Here is a 13,516-nt window from a genome sequence, read left to right as displayed (position 1 = left end):
GCATAAGTCAACCCAAGCAGTGTGGTGTGTGGGGAATGAAAATTCCTTAAAAGAAATACAAGAAATTCAAAGAAAGAGATGGAAATTATTTAAAAGAAAAACAAATACATCTTAATATTCTCAACATGAATCTTCGTTTTAATTTGAGGAACAATGTCACAACTCTGAGAGTGAGACCAAAATTTATCGTCTCCTAACTCTATTTGAAGGCTCATATCATTTCTTTCTGTTTCTCCAGTACAATCCTTTTTTTCTTCCCTGGTTTTATTGAGGTGTAATTAACATACAATATTGTTTAAGTTTCAAGTGTACAACATAATGATTTGGTACATATATATACTGTGAAATGATCACCACAATAAATTCATTTCACATCCATCACCTCACGTAGTTACAAGCTTTTTTTTCTTGGGATGAGAACTTTCAAGATCTACTCTCTTAGCAACTTTCAAATGTGCAATACAGCATTGTTGACTATAGCCACCATCCTGTACATTACATCCCCAGGACTTAGCAATCTTACAACTGGAAGTCTGTACCTTCTGACTACCTTTCACCCATTTTCCTCTGTCTTCATCTCCCCACATCTGGCAATCACCAGTCCCTTTTCTGTTTCTATGAATTTGGGTTTTTCTAGATTCCACTTATAAGTGAGAACAAAACAGTATTCATCTTTCTCTGACTTATTCTTCTTAGCATCATGCCCTTGCGGTCCATCCATGTTGTCGCATGTTACCTTCATCTTTTAGTTACTGAACTGTGAGAAGGTCCAAGGGTTCCCTGGAGGAATGGCAAGAGGTGGAGCTGTTGGAAGGTAGACACCAGGGAGGCTCCGAGCAGCATCTGTTTGCCAGCCAGTATATATTTCAGTGTTTAAGCAACCACTGCTGCTGTCTTGGTGCCCCTTGGGTGAATGTCAGCCAGACTGCTGTGTAGAGAGGTTCTGTTTGGGTGATCACCCTGCTCTAGCAAATCCCGTAGACCATTCTGGGTGACCTAGAAAGTTCTTGAAAGAATCCAATGCTCAGTCAGTTCCACTTTGAGGTCATGAGGTTGCTAAATATTACATAGGACATATTCAGTGAAAAATAATTTGTTGTTTGTCTGAAATTCAAAATTAACTGGTTGTCCTGTATTCTATTTAATAAGTCTGGCAATCCTAGGTGTCAGTTTGGGAACAACATACAAATGCACCAAAATGTGTGAATTGCTTTGGGGTAGCATCTATATGGGATAAACCCTCAGTCACCCCAGAGTGCCCATTTAGAGCATGACCATTACACAGTTAGGCTTAAAGGGCAGTTTCTTATATTCCACTATTAGAAACTGTCATTAGCCGTGCTCCTCAGTTGCCAGTGCACTTTGAGCCAGACATGTCAAGGCAACTGAATCTGGACAGACCAGAGAGCAAGTGGGGCCTAACTTCTTAGAACAAGTGCAGTTTCTTAAAGATTCCATTTGAGATGACTATTCACCATGGAGGATAGTTTGTAAAATGTCTGTAAATAAGGGACGTGGGCAGGATAGAAAAAAGACACTAAAAGAGGTGTGGCCTGAGATGGACAAAAGGTATGCAGAGCAGAAAAGGCAAGCAGTCGTCAGAATTCTATATTGGTTGCATGAATTCTGAAAGTAGGATTTTGCATGCAGCTTTTAAAACACAAGCCTTGAACTCTTCTTGGTGTTGCTGGTTTCCAAGGATCATCTCCATCACCCCACTCGTGGGTCCCGGGATGCTCCTTATTGAATTAGCTTAATTGTCTGCGGAGGACACAGCATCGGGTTCCAAGTAATTGCATCTTATGAACGGAAAGATGTAATTACCAAGTCCACACCAAACCTTACGTGTCTAAACCAGTAACAAAACTGCCATGAATTGATCACTTCCTCAGTGCCAGGCTCCATTCTTTGAAGTATTATTGTACCTATTGTATTGATACAAATAAGAAGAGAGGTTCAGTAAAGGCAGGTGCAAGGATCTGAACCCAGGTCTGTCCGAGTCTGGACCTAGGTGCTTAAATGTTAAGCCCCTCTACCTCTCCACTACTTTGGATGCGTTTCTGATTTGTTTGTTTTCTTTTGTTTTGCTTTTAATTGAAGAACCGAATTCATTTCATGGATATGAGTTAGCTCTCATAATCAGTGAGAAGGATTGAGAACCGGGCTCAGAATTAGAAAGCTAGAACCACAACCAAAATCACCCCACAGAACTCAATCCAGTGAAGATTCTGCAGCTGCTCACCTGGGACGCTGGATGCCTCAGACCTTGGGTCTTTACAGTTGATGGGGAAACACTGACGGGAACACGAGCAGATTTCAGGCCCTCACGTTCCTTCACTCCTAAAAGGCAAACTCTGTGGCCTCAATTGACTTTGACAGCAAAGAATGGATGCAGAGGGCTCTCTGATACAGTGCCTCTGCAGTACAGGGAAAGGGCCACATCCTTGTTTTGTTTTTATGGAAGCCAACGAGAGCTTAAAGCTAAAGGCCGCAGGTGGACGTCCCCACGTCATTAGCATATTCATGACAATGGGGCTTGTCTTTGCAAGTGAAGTGAGTTTAGAACTATCAAGCTAGCTTGTTTTCTGAAGGCTTCATACATGCTTCATAAAGTATGCTTACTATTTACTGGGTGTCTGTTGTGAATCAGGCAAGCACTGGGTTAGGAATATTAGCACGTTTAATTCTTAGAACAATCCTATGACTTATTATTTTCCCTATTTTATACATGTAAATACTGGTTCATAGAAGTTAAGGAACTTGCCTAAGTGACACATCTTGCGTGTAACTAGTAAGTAATATCCCATAGTGAACCCAAATACATCTCACTTCAAAGCCATAGCTCTGGCCTCTCCTCTTTTTCTTTGCCCTCTCTTTAACTGTGTTTAAGAATAGGATCGGGCTTCCCTGGTGGCGCAGTGGTTGAGAGTCCGCCTGCCGATGCAGGGGACACGGGTTCGTGTCCCGGTCCGGGAGGATCCCACATGCCGCGGAGCGGCTGGACCCGTGAGCCATGGCCGCTGAGCCTGCGCGTCCGGAGCCTGTGCTCCGCGGCGGGAGAGGCCACGGCAGTGAGAGGCCCGCGTACCGCAAAAAAAAAAAAAAAAAAATAGGATCATAGGGACTTCCTTGGTGGTCCAGTGGTTGAGACTCTACACCCCCAATTCAGGGGGCCCTGGTTTGACCCCGGTCAGGGAACTAAGAGCCCGCATGCCGCAACGAAGGTCCCGCGGCAGCGAGGATCCAGTGTGCCTCCGCTAAGACCCGGCGCAGCCAAATAAGTAAATAAATAAATTTTTTTTTTTTAAAAAAGAATAAGACCATAGTTGTGACAATGCCTAGCTTACTTTCTACTTTGTAATTTTAATGCCTTTACATTGGTTTTCATATTTTTCTTTTAACGTGACTAAATGATGTGAGTATTAACTTCAAGGAATCATTACTGATCAAATCAGGGCTCATAATTTGTGTCCTTCCTGCTCTCTGCCAATTCCTTCTAACTGCAGGGGCCATTTGGTTCCGGTAACCAGGTGATCATCTATTTTGCCCCCATGCTGATGTTTCAATGTGAAAGAGAACTGTTACAAAATTCTATAGCTCTTTGATTTATTATAATGAAAAGAAGGTACATTTAGAATCAGGTTGATCCAGTGCAGATCCTGGCTATGCCACTCATTGGTTGTGTAATCTTTGAATTGCCCTAATGTCTCTGAACCTCAGTATTCACATCTAAAGCCATGGCCAAACAGTAGTCACTAGCCACCTATGGCTATTAATTAAGACTAAATAAAACTTAATTCCTCAGTTACATTAGGCACATTTTAAGTGTTCAGAGGCCACCTGTGGCACTGGATTGCATGACACAGATACATTTCCACCATTACAGAAACTTGCACTGAATAGCACTAATAAAACGGGGTCGGGCTTCCCTGGTGGCGCAGTGGTTGAGAGTCCGCCTGCCGATGCAGGGGACACGGGTTCGTGCCCCGGTCCGGGAAGATCCCATATGCCGTGGAGTGGCTGGGCCCGTGAGCCATGGCCGCTGAGCCTGCGTGTCCGGAGCCTGTGCTCCACAACGGGAGAGGCAACAACAGTGAGAGGCCCGCGTACCGAAAAAAAAAAAACCAAAAAAAACACGGGGTCAATGACACCTTTCTCATAGAGTTATGGGGAGGATTAAGGTATTAGAAAACTTGCATAAAGAACCTAGCATGGTACCTACTTGGGACAACAATGACACCCTAAAAAAATGCTAGATCTCCCCCTTCTCTCCTCTCATGCATGTTCTTATCATCCACCTTCATTTTGTTTTAGGTAAATCTTCATCTTCCCTAATTTTTCTTTTGCCTCCTTTATATTTAAAAGTATTTAAGAATGATAACTAGATCTTTGGTGTTGGAACTAATATTCTCAAGATAACTTTTACTTTAAAAAAAATTAAGGAAGGACAGAAAAAGATACCCAGTTACAGCGGAGTCAGTGGCTGTCTAGTTTCACCACTCAGGAAGAACAAGAGTATAGACATCAAGAGATACATACAGTTTCTTAGATGCCAGATCTTCATCTACAACTTTCATCATGAGCAACTTTAGCCATAATGAAATGCTTTCTCCATGGACTCCATGCCTTCTGTAGTGGTTATTTCTGTGGGACATCACTATTACTCATTTAGGAAAAGCTCAAAACTCTTCAAAAACATGTCCCAGGAAATTCTGTACCTTAAAGAATGCTATTTTCTCTCCTCTTCAGCTTCACAAGGAAGTCAAAGCCTTTCCTTTTTCCTCTTACAATATTTTATTTTGTCACGGACATTGAATCCATTTCCAAGGACTCTTTGATACTGCTTGGTGGAGCCCGTCTTAGAAATATCTGACAGTAAGACCCTAAGCAGTAATGTAATAACTATTTCAAGCTTGATTTTTCGTATTTGTAAGAGTAAGGACATTTTTTTTTTTTTTAATTTGCAATATGCGGGCCTCTCACTGTTGTGGCCTCTCCCGTTGCGGAGCACAGGCTCCGGACGCGCAGGCTCAGCGGCCATGGCTCACGGGTCCAGCCGCTCCGCGGCATGTGGGATCCTCCCGGACCGGGGCACAAACCCGCGTCCCCTGCATCGGCAGGCGGACTCTCAAGTACTGCGCCACCAGGGAAGCCCAGTAAGGACATTTTAAATGAAATGCGTACACCTTTGAAGTATAATGAGTTGGCCTAAAAACAGCAACAAAAAATGGTCCTTGCTCTGCTGTTAACGCCCTGGGCTGTCTCCCAGGCCAGTCATCATCTGGGAACTTCCCTTCCCCAAAGGGAGGGGAAGTCTCAGTGCTAGGGGACCACACATCAACAGCATGTGTCAACAGACTCTTGAGAAAAGGATTTGCTGGAGAAAATCCAAATTCATGGATTTTTTTTTTTTCTGAAATGATTGAGTTGGTTTAAAATCATCTTGGAACGCAGGAAAGTAATAAAGAACAGGTGAACTCTGTCACCATCTACAGTAGCCACCTGGGAACTCTTTAAGCTAATTGCTCTCTTCAGGCGATACAGATAGAAAACAATAATCCAGAGAGCACTGGCCCTGAAACACCCAAAGGGACCCCTTGAAAGAATTTTCTTTGAAGCTCAATTCACTCGTGGCACAGATGTGGCATGGGGAGCCGTTGTATGTAGTAGGCCTATCTATAAGGAACAATCCTGTTCAGACCAAATGGCTCCTCTGTCCAAGAGCATATGTGAGGGAACTGGGAGGGCAGCTTCCTTCGTGGGCCGTCATTTCCTCGGTAAATACTTGCTTCATATTGACAAGGTTAAAAACAATTCTGTTGGTTGCTGGTTGATGTCCCTAAGAAAGTTATTCCTTTGCTATGAAAACATGTCATATCCATACGGTACTTACTACGTGCCAGGCATTGATGAGTGTGAAACATATATTAGTTTATTTAATGCTTCTAATAACCCACGAAGTAGGTACTTTTCTTATTCCAAGTTGCTAGGTGAGGAAGCTGAGACACAGGTTGCTTATATAACTTGTCCAAGGTCAGGTTTCTTGCAGGAGCAGCGTAGGGTGTTAGCCCAGGACCCAGGGCCAGGTTCTTAACTGTGCGCACTGCCCTCATTCCTTGATCATTGCAGGATGACATACCCACTGCTCTCTTCTCTTCTTCAGCTTCACGAGTATGCCTCGGCCTCCCCTCTTCCCTTTCAGAGTCTTCTAGTTTGTTACCGACATTCAACCCACTTCCACAGAAGTTTTGAATACAGCTCAGTGGAACCAGTCTTAGAAACATTTTGCACTAAGTCTGCTCGATGGAAAAAGGCCTTAATCACTGAGCCCCGTCCTTGCCATTGGCAGGTGCAGCCTGTTTTCTTTTGAATCAATCAGTAAAAACAGCTGCTGGCTTCTCCGAGGCTGAGCCAGAGGGGCTGTGTTGAGGGTTGCAGTAGTTGGCAGGGGGAATCCACGCTGTGAAGGCAGGGAAAGCACTGCCTGAGATGGAAGGAGAAGCCTAGCGAGGTCTCCGGCCCTGTCTTATCATTTGGCCTCATAACTCCATTTTGAAGATGTGGAAAATGAGTTTAAAGAAGATGCTGATCAGGAAGAAGGTAAGATCACGTGCCAGGGCAGTAGGGGGATGTGACACGGGGTGGACAGGAGTTGGGACGCCTCTTTTCCCACCTTAATGGCCGCACTTGCGCTGCGTGAGCTGGTACCAGTTACTTAGCTTCTCGACTTCAAATGTCTCCATCTTTAGAAGAAGAATGTTGGGCTGGTTGACTTCTAGTCCTTCTAAAGACCTCTTCAGCCTCCCAACAATGTGATTCTTCCCAGCTTCTTCCATAATCTTACACTCCTTTCATCTGACACCTCATTCATTTAACACATGTCTTTTTGACTACTTGTGTGGTCATCATGTCCTTAGTTCTCACCATTTATATCAGACTTCACTTAGTTAAAGCACACTTCCTGAACCCAAAAAGCCCATCTCTGCCTATTCCCCCACTTATATCTTCATAGTTTACTTACTTTACTCAGCCCATTGCTCTAAACTTTCCTTCCCCAGAAATAGTTTCTACAATCTTACTTACTCTTATTAATTTTAACTGTTTTCTATTTTCTCAAGCAATTGTCCCATGAACCTAGTTGAACTCCTAGAAGCTGGAAGCAGTTAGTCATTAAATGCAGGCCGGGAACTTGAAGCATACTGGATAAGGAGAAACATGAGAATCATTTAGCCCAACACCGTGAAATTAATCTCACTCGCTTTACTTTTCCCTTGCCTTTCTGGGATTTTATGAGAATATGGGAAGGCATTCTGTAAGCTGAGTGACATGGCAGAGGGCTGCAAAGAGTAAGTGTGTGAGGTGGGGGGCTTTAGGAAGTTTTTCTTTTAGGCAGTGTCCAATGTCTGCAAATTGACTTAAAAATTTTTAATGCTCATTCCTCTAGTTGTTATTAGAATCAAGAAGCTAGGTTCTACTGCTTCCAGGAGATGATATGCCTTTTTTGTTGTTGTTTTTGCAACCATTCTTTTAGGCTTAGCTCACTAGGTATTGTTTGTTGGACTGATGTTCCCATTGCCATGAGGTAAAATTAGCTCCAGCCTCAATCTGAGAAGATGGTGAGATGGGAGGAACACAGAGAATTCATTGGTAGTAAATTCTGCACGCAAATAGTGTTCCGTTTTCAAGTAGCTGCGTAGTGATTGTTTTTAACAAGTAGTTACAAAGAGCAACACGTGGGTTAAATCCTACCTAATATTCATCGTGCCTGTTTCAACTAGTTTCCAAGGCAGATCATTTTTAATCTGCCTTTTGCACAGGTGTAGCTGTTAGAGAGCTTAAGTGTTTTGAGGTTAGAACAAAAGAGAGTCAGGTGAGGTTGAAAAGGAGAAAGTCTTGGCTGTCACTGGTTTTGTGTAGTAGGTACTTAATAAGTATGCATAGCAGGACACGACAGAGAGAAATAACGTGCAAGAGAAGTTATTCTTCCCCCCCCCCCGGAGAATGTTAAAGCATTAAATGGATTCATTTTTCAAGACCACCCAACTAAGATCAAATTTGTAGGCTGCTTATTTGAACACTATGGTCTGAAACATTTTTCCATTCCCTAAATGACCAGATGTCGTAACATTTCTCATGGCCATGAGAACCAGTGGCCTGAAAGAGTCAATATTCAAAGATCTCTGTAAACTACCATGCTTCTCTTTCTTACTCATCTTCATATTTTTATGGTCGCTGCTTCTTTCATTCAAAATTGTCTTATGTCCACCTATTGCTGTTTAGACCGAGTCTGGGGTATAAAGTACTCACTCACAGCCTATGAACAGGAATCACCTCTTTCTTGGCTGATTTCCTGTATTAAACTTCATGTTTCATGAAGGTGGAGGGCTGGAGTTTCTTCATCTTTATATCCCCGGAGCCTCGTGCAGAGTCGGTGCTTAACAATGATTGTTGGATGAATGCATCCTTGTGATAGTTAAGCTTCCTAAATGAAGGAGAATGGTACGGGTGAGCTGGAAAGCCTCTTGATAGGTTCGAGTCCCGAGGATTGTGTGTCTTGTCTGTGACCAGTAGACAAGCCAGCTAGGAACTTTTGCTTGATTTTCTAAGCACCCCCTCTAGATATCCCCCCTAAATGATGAGAGAAAAGAATGGTCATTCGCATATTGTTTTTTCTTTTTATGAAGTCAACCTTCTGTATCATCTCAAAGGGTAAAGTACAATACGTGTCCTAGTGAGAGACCACCAACTCACGGGGCTGACACTCTTGCACATTTCAAGATGCAGGCGTGTGTGGAGTCCTATTACGGCAGGATGCAGAGCTCAGGGTTTTGGAAGAGTGATTGTGGATTCTGGGGCCTGATTGCCTGGATTCAAGTTCCAGTTCCACCTGTGAACACGGGCAAGCTACATCATCTTTCTGCTCCTCTTTCTAAACATGAAAAAGAAAATAATACCAGCCTCATAGCTAGATGTACCAATCAGTTAATACACAATGGAGCACCTAGAACAGTGCTTATAAACACCCAGTAAATGTTAGGTATTATTAGTATCCTCCACTTACTAGCTGTGCACCTTGGCTTGGTTGTGTTCTCTTGACCATGGTTGCGTCACTTTTAAAACAAACCTAGTCGAGTCAAGGGACTGGGATCAAATCATCTCCCTGAGACCCAAGACTTCCCGCACTTTCCATGACATTGTATTGGTGTCCGTGGGTATTGAGAGGGTGCTAAAACTTTGTAATTCTGCTCCATGCCGTACTGTGGAAGAGCCATCAGCCCCTTCCAGTTTATGTCCCATTTTGCCCAAATCTGCTGAAAGCGCTTAGAAACTGATTCTGGAAATCTGGAAATCAATAATTATGTCTGAGAAAATAGAGCTTTCTCAGTTGAAGAACACCAAATACGTGCCATGTCTCCTCCCCTCCCCTGTATATTGGCTGGTCCACATAGTTCTTCAGAAGACTGATCTTATGATCTGATGTGATGATTCCTTTGTTTTCTGTCTCGAAGAAGCAGAAGTATGATTTTATCAACGGGCATTTCCTTGAGACAGGAAGCTTCTTCTGAGACCTACATGTCACCAATGAATTTTCCTCAGTGTTGTGGTGGCCTTTTGATTAACTGTGCCCTAGTTAATAATCCCCAAATAAACTGGGATCAAAAACAAAGCAAACAGGAAAGTATCCGTTTAGATACAAGGTCAAATCAGGGATTAGGAACTACTGTCTTAACTTTCCAATAGGAGCTGATGGGTTGTAATCATATGTACCGTTTTTGTGTGAGGGTTGCTTTTGAACGCATCATGCTAGAAATTTATCACTGTGATCAGAATTTCTTAGTATTAATACTTAGCGGGAAACACAATTCAAGCTAGCAGTGTGGAAGCCACAGCCATTCCCTGCTGCGGATAAAGCAAGACAGTTGTTTTGCTGGTGGCTACAGATTCCGTTTTGCATAATTTGTTTGCGTTTAACTCGTGGGCTCAATCTTCTCGCAGCTTTGTTCAGGGAGCAGGTGATGACTATTAAACCATGATGACTATTAAGCCAGTTTGGTTCTTCTGATCCAGCACAGTACCTTATCCGTCCCAGGCGCTTACTAAATGCCTGCTGACTGGATGGGATTTGAAAAACACTGAGACCTTCAGGTCCGACAGGAAGCTGCCCCAAGAGGCAGCAGGTATGCTGCAGGGAAACAGACCTGCAATTTTTCCAAGTTCTTCATTGCCAGGTTCTCAGCATATAATCACCGTTGGAAACTACATTGAGCTGATGTTTGGTGGTGGTTTTGTCTTTCCTGTTTTTGTTTTAGGCAAATTGGGTCTGTGACAGAGACCTGATAGAGACCTTTCAGGTGTTTTTCCCTTTAGGGGAATGGGGCTCCTTGGGGACCTTTAGTGAATTGCTTTACCTAACAAGGCAGGTTGTGTGTTACTTTGTATCATGCCAGGTTTCAATTTGTTGGTTGGATGGCTGAAGCACAGAGGCTTTGGCCAGCAGGATTCATAAGGAAGCCAGGAAGCCAGAGCTGCTGAGCAGAAGCCCAAGGTTGGCACAGAGAGTGTGGAGGGTAATCATTCCTGCCAGGCTGGCTGGGGCTGTTTACTCTGCCACCCTAAGGCTGGTGGACGGTGGGCGTGGTGGGTGCGCTTGCCTAGGTACCTGTTTGTAGAACGCTGAGACACCGGGGCAGAGCTAAAACAGCAGTAATCCGAAACCAGTCGAGTTGGTTTTCCTTCTCCGGCTGGGGCAGCTAAAATCTGCATTCCAGATGAAACCTGCAGGGAAGCGGAAGAAAGCACTTTAAAAAAAAAAAAAGACAGCTTCAAGGGCATTCAATTAACTGCTTTTGAGAGTCCTGGGCTTCCTGAGATGATCCGTTTCTTTCATTACTTTTCTTTCTTTGCTTTGGGCTCTGTAAGTGGCTGTTGGTCTGTGTGCACTGCTAGTTTTTTGTTTTTTTGGGTTTTTTTTTTTGGCCTGGATGGCACAAGCTTCTGGCCGTGATTGAGATGGCAATAGAGAGCCCGTAAGAAGTATTGCGGTCATTTGCTGCTGATTCACTTTTTAATTTCTTCAGCTGCTCCGTGGGGGGGGGGTGGTGGTGGTGGTGGTTGAAGGCCGTCAGGAGCTGCTTGCCGGCTCAGCACTTTCTGGAGCCTCACTTGCTCACCAATGAGGAAGTTGAAAGCCACCAGGAGAACGGCCGGCACTGGGGCGGAGCTCGCGGCGAAGTCCTGGGCTGGGATGAGTGGGGGCAGGCTGACTTTCCCTACGACAAAAAGCCTTTTGTCCCCGGGAATAAATACGGAAGTCCCAGAGGAGCAGCCTCCCCAGTCCGTGTGTAGTAAGGTGCGCAGCCTCGGCTGCCTCTGGGCATAAAGCTCCGCGGACTTTTTACAGTTGCCCCGGACGCCCCATCACCGCGCAAACCGGAAGGAGGGCTCGGGAGGGACCAGAGCCCGGCCAAGTGTGCTCGCTCCGCGACTGAGTCTCACCGGCGGGTCCTGCTGTTCTCTGTACTGGAAGTTAAGAACCGGTGGAGTGGTGAAACTGAGAGGGCAGGGGAAGATCGCAGAAGTGATAATCTGCCGCCCAGGGCACGGCTGGGACATGGAGGACGTGGGTAACGCTCCGAATGGCAGTGATGGCTCGGAACCAGGACAACCCGAAGCCGGACTTGACGTGGCCCAGTCGATCCTGACCAAGTTCTCTATGAAATCCCTGTTTGGGTTTACGAGTAAATTGGAATCTGTGCAGCCTGGAGAGGAAGATGCGGTGCTGAAAGCCTTCCGCAGTTTGGTGGTGGATCCCACGCCTCAGCTGGAGGAGCCCAGCAGTGGCTTGCATCCGCCGGAGGCGGAGGCTCAGGTTCCACCTGACCTCGGAAATGATGGGAAGACTCCGAGGGTGGAGACAGAGACGGGGTTGGAGGGAAGCCGGGGAGAAGCAGAGGCAGGGATTTCTCTGCCTGGTCAAGAGCTGCTTCCACTGGCTGCTTTGAGTGTGTGCAGAGACAATGTCATTTTGGTTCGCGGGACCCTGGTGAATACCACCAGTGATTCTGACTCTGATGATGGAGGCCAGGAGCCAGAAGAGGGAAGCAACATCAATGGCCCAAAGTCCCCTAGTGGTGTTTTATCTGAGCCATCTGAGCAGTCCCAAGAAAAGCCAGGAGATGGGAGGGAGAATACTGCCACTGGAGAAAGGGGTGATGCAGAGCCCAGTGGAGAAGGTCCTCAAAGGACTTTGCAGGAGATAAACAGCAAATTGGAACCCGAGGATGGTGGCCTTCAGACAGAGCATAGCCCCGGCCAGCGACAAGCTGGAGAAGAAGGTTCCAAAGTTCTACCTGTGGTAACAGACCAGAACTCAAGTGTTGGTGTCACTGAGAACACCTCTCCTAAAAAAGAAGTCCCTGGAGAGAAGTCCTTCCAGCTCCCAGCTTTTTTTAGTGGGCTTCGTGTGCTGAAGAAGGGAGCCCCAGCCGAGGTCGGGGAGACCATCACTGAAATTAAACCAAAGGACGGGGACCTGGCTTTGCTTAAGTTGACCCAGCCTGTCCAGAGGTCCCTAGCACAGGCAGGGCCTCAGGCAGTGAAGATGGGAGAGAAAACAAATGATCCGAAGGCCGCTCCCACTCTCCTGGAGCAGCTCTCTCAGCTGCTCAACATTGACGTCCCCAAAGCCGAATCAAAGGCAGAAGACCCTGAACAGCCCAGGGGGGAGGAGAGGAGTGGCAGCACTCCCCAGGAGAGCCAGAGCGGCTCCGGAGAAGCCCAGACCCAGGGAGGAGAGGTCAAGCCAAAGCCGCCAGAGACTACCTTGGAGGCCTTTAGAGCCCTATTCATCCGTCCCCCCAAAAAGGGGACCACAGCTGACACCTCTGAGCTGGAAGCTCTCAAGCGCAAAATGAGGCATGAGAAGGAGTCCCTAAGAGCTGTGTTTGAGCGGTCGAGGTCAAGGCCAGGAGATGGCCCCTCGGATTCCAAAAGCGTACGTAGCGTTGGGTTTTGGGTTTTGTCATAAAATGTGATGCTGCTGTATTTCTTTTCAGGTTTCCTATCAAAGAGAATCTCATATACCGATCTTAGTGACCCTCTTCTAGGTGAAAGATGATTATAGTCAAGTTGACCTTGTAAGGAGTATGGAGTTGGACAGAAGCGTTTTCTTTCTTCCTTATCTTTTTCTGGGTTGTTGTAAGAGAGGTATAAGTAAAGGTGTGCAGGTCAGAGAGCGAAACTGTCACTCTGAGTTTAAACATTAATAGGAAATGTGCTTCTAAAAACCAAGCAGCATGAGGAATCAATGCAATCTAGAACTATAGCCCAGATTTCCTCTCCACTTTATTATACCTCTGCAAACACTGTATTTTTCCTTTGAAAGTCTGCCACTTGGCGAAATACCTGTTTGTGATGTGATTAAAATGTCCTGTGTTGGTTACAAGGCATCTTGATTGAGCACTGGGTTAGTGTGAGACTTGGGTTTTAATTCTAACTGCCAATTACTGGCTGGGTG

At 45.4% G+C, this 13,516-nt stretch overlaps 1 protein-coding gene across 2 annotated transcripts in view; it reads left to right on the top strand.

Annotated features, from left to right (window-relative positions):
• Positions 1 to 13,516, top strand: part of FMN1 (formin 1) — a 424,285-nt gene that overhangs the window by 114,985 nt on the left and 295,784 nt on the right. The window contains exon 1 of one of the 2 annotated variants that reach the window (XM_004274037.3): positions 10,799 to 12,994. The exons of the other annotated variant lie outside the window; for it this stretch is intronic. Coding sequence (XP_004274085.1) covers positions 11,612 to 12,994 — 1,383 coding nt within the window. The 5' untranslated portion in view covers positions 10,799 to 11,611. Of the gene's footprint in view, positions 1 to 10,798; positions 12,995 to 13,516 lie in introns of those variants that run through there. 2 annotated transcript variants of the gene reach the window in all.

This window comes from Orcinus orca, chromosome 2 (genome assembly GCF_937001465.1).
Source record: "Orcinus orca chromosome 2, mOrcOrc1.1, whole genome shotgun sequence".
In the NCBI taxonomy this organism is placed as follows: domain Eukaryota; kingdom Metazoa; phylum Chordata; class Mammalia; order Artiodactyla; family Delphinidae; genus Orcinus; species Orcinus orca.
This window is presented reverse-complemented; position numbering and strand designations above follow the sequence as displayed.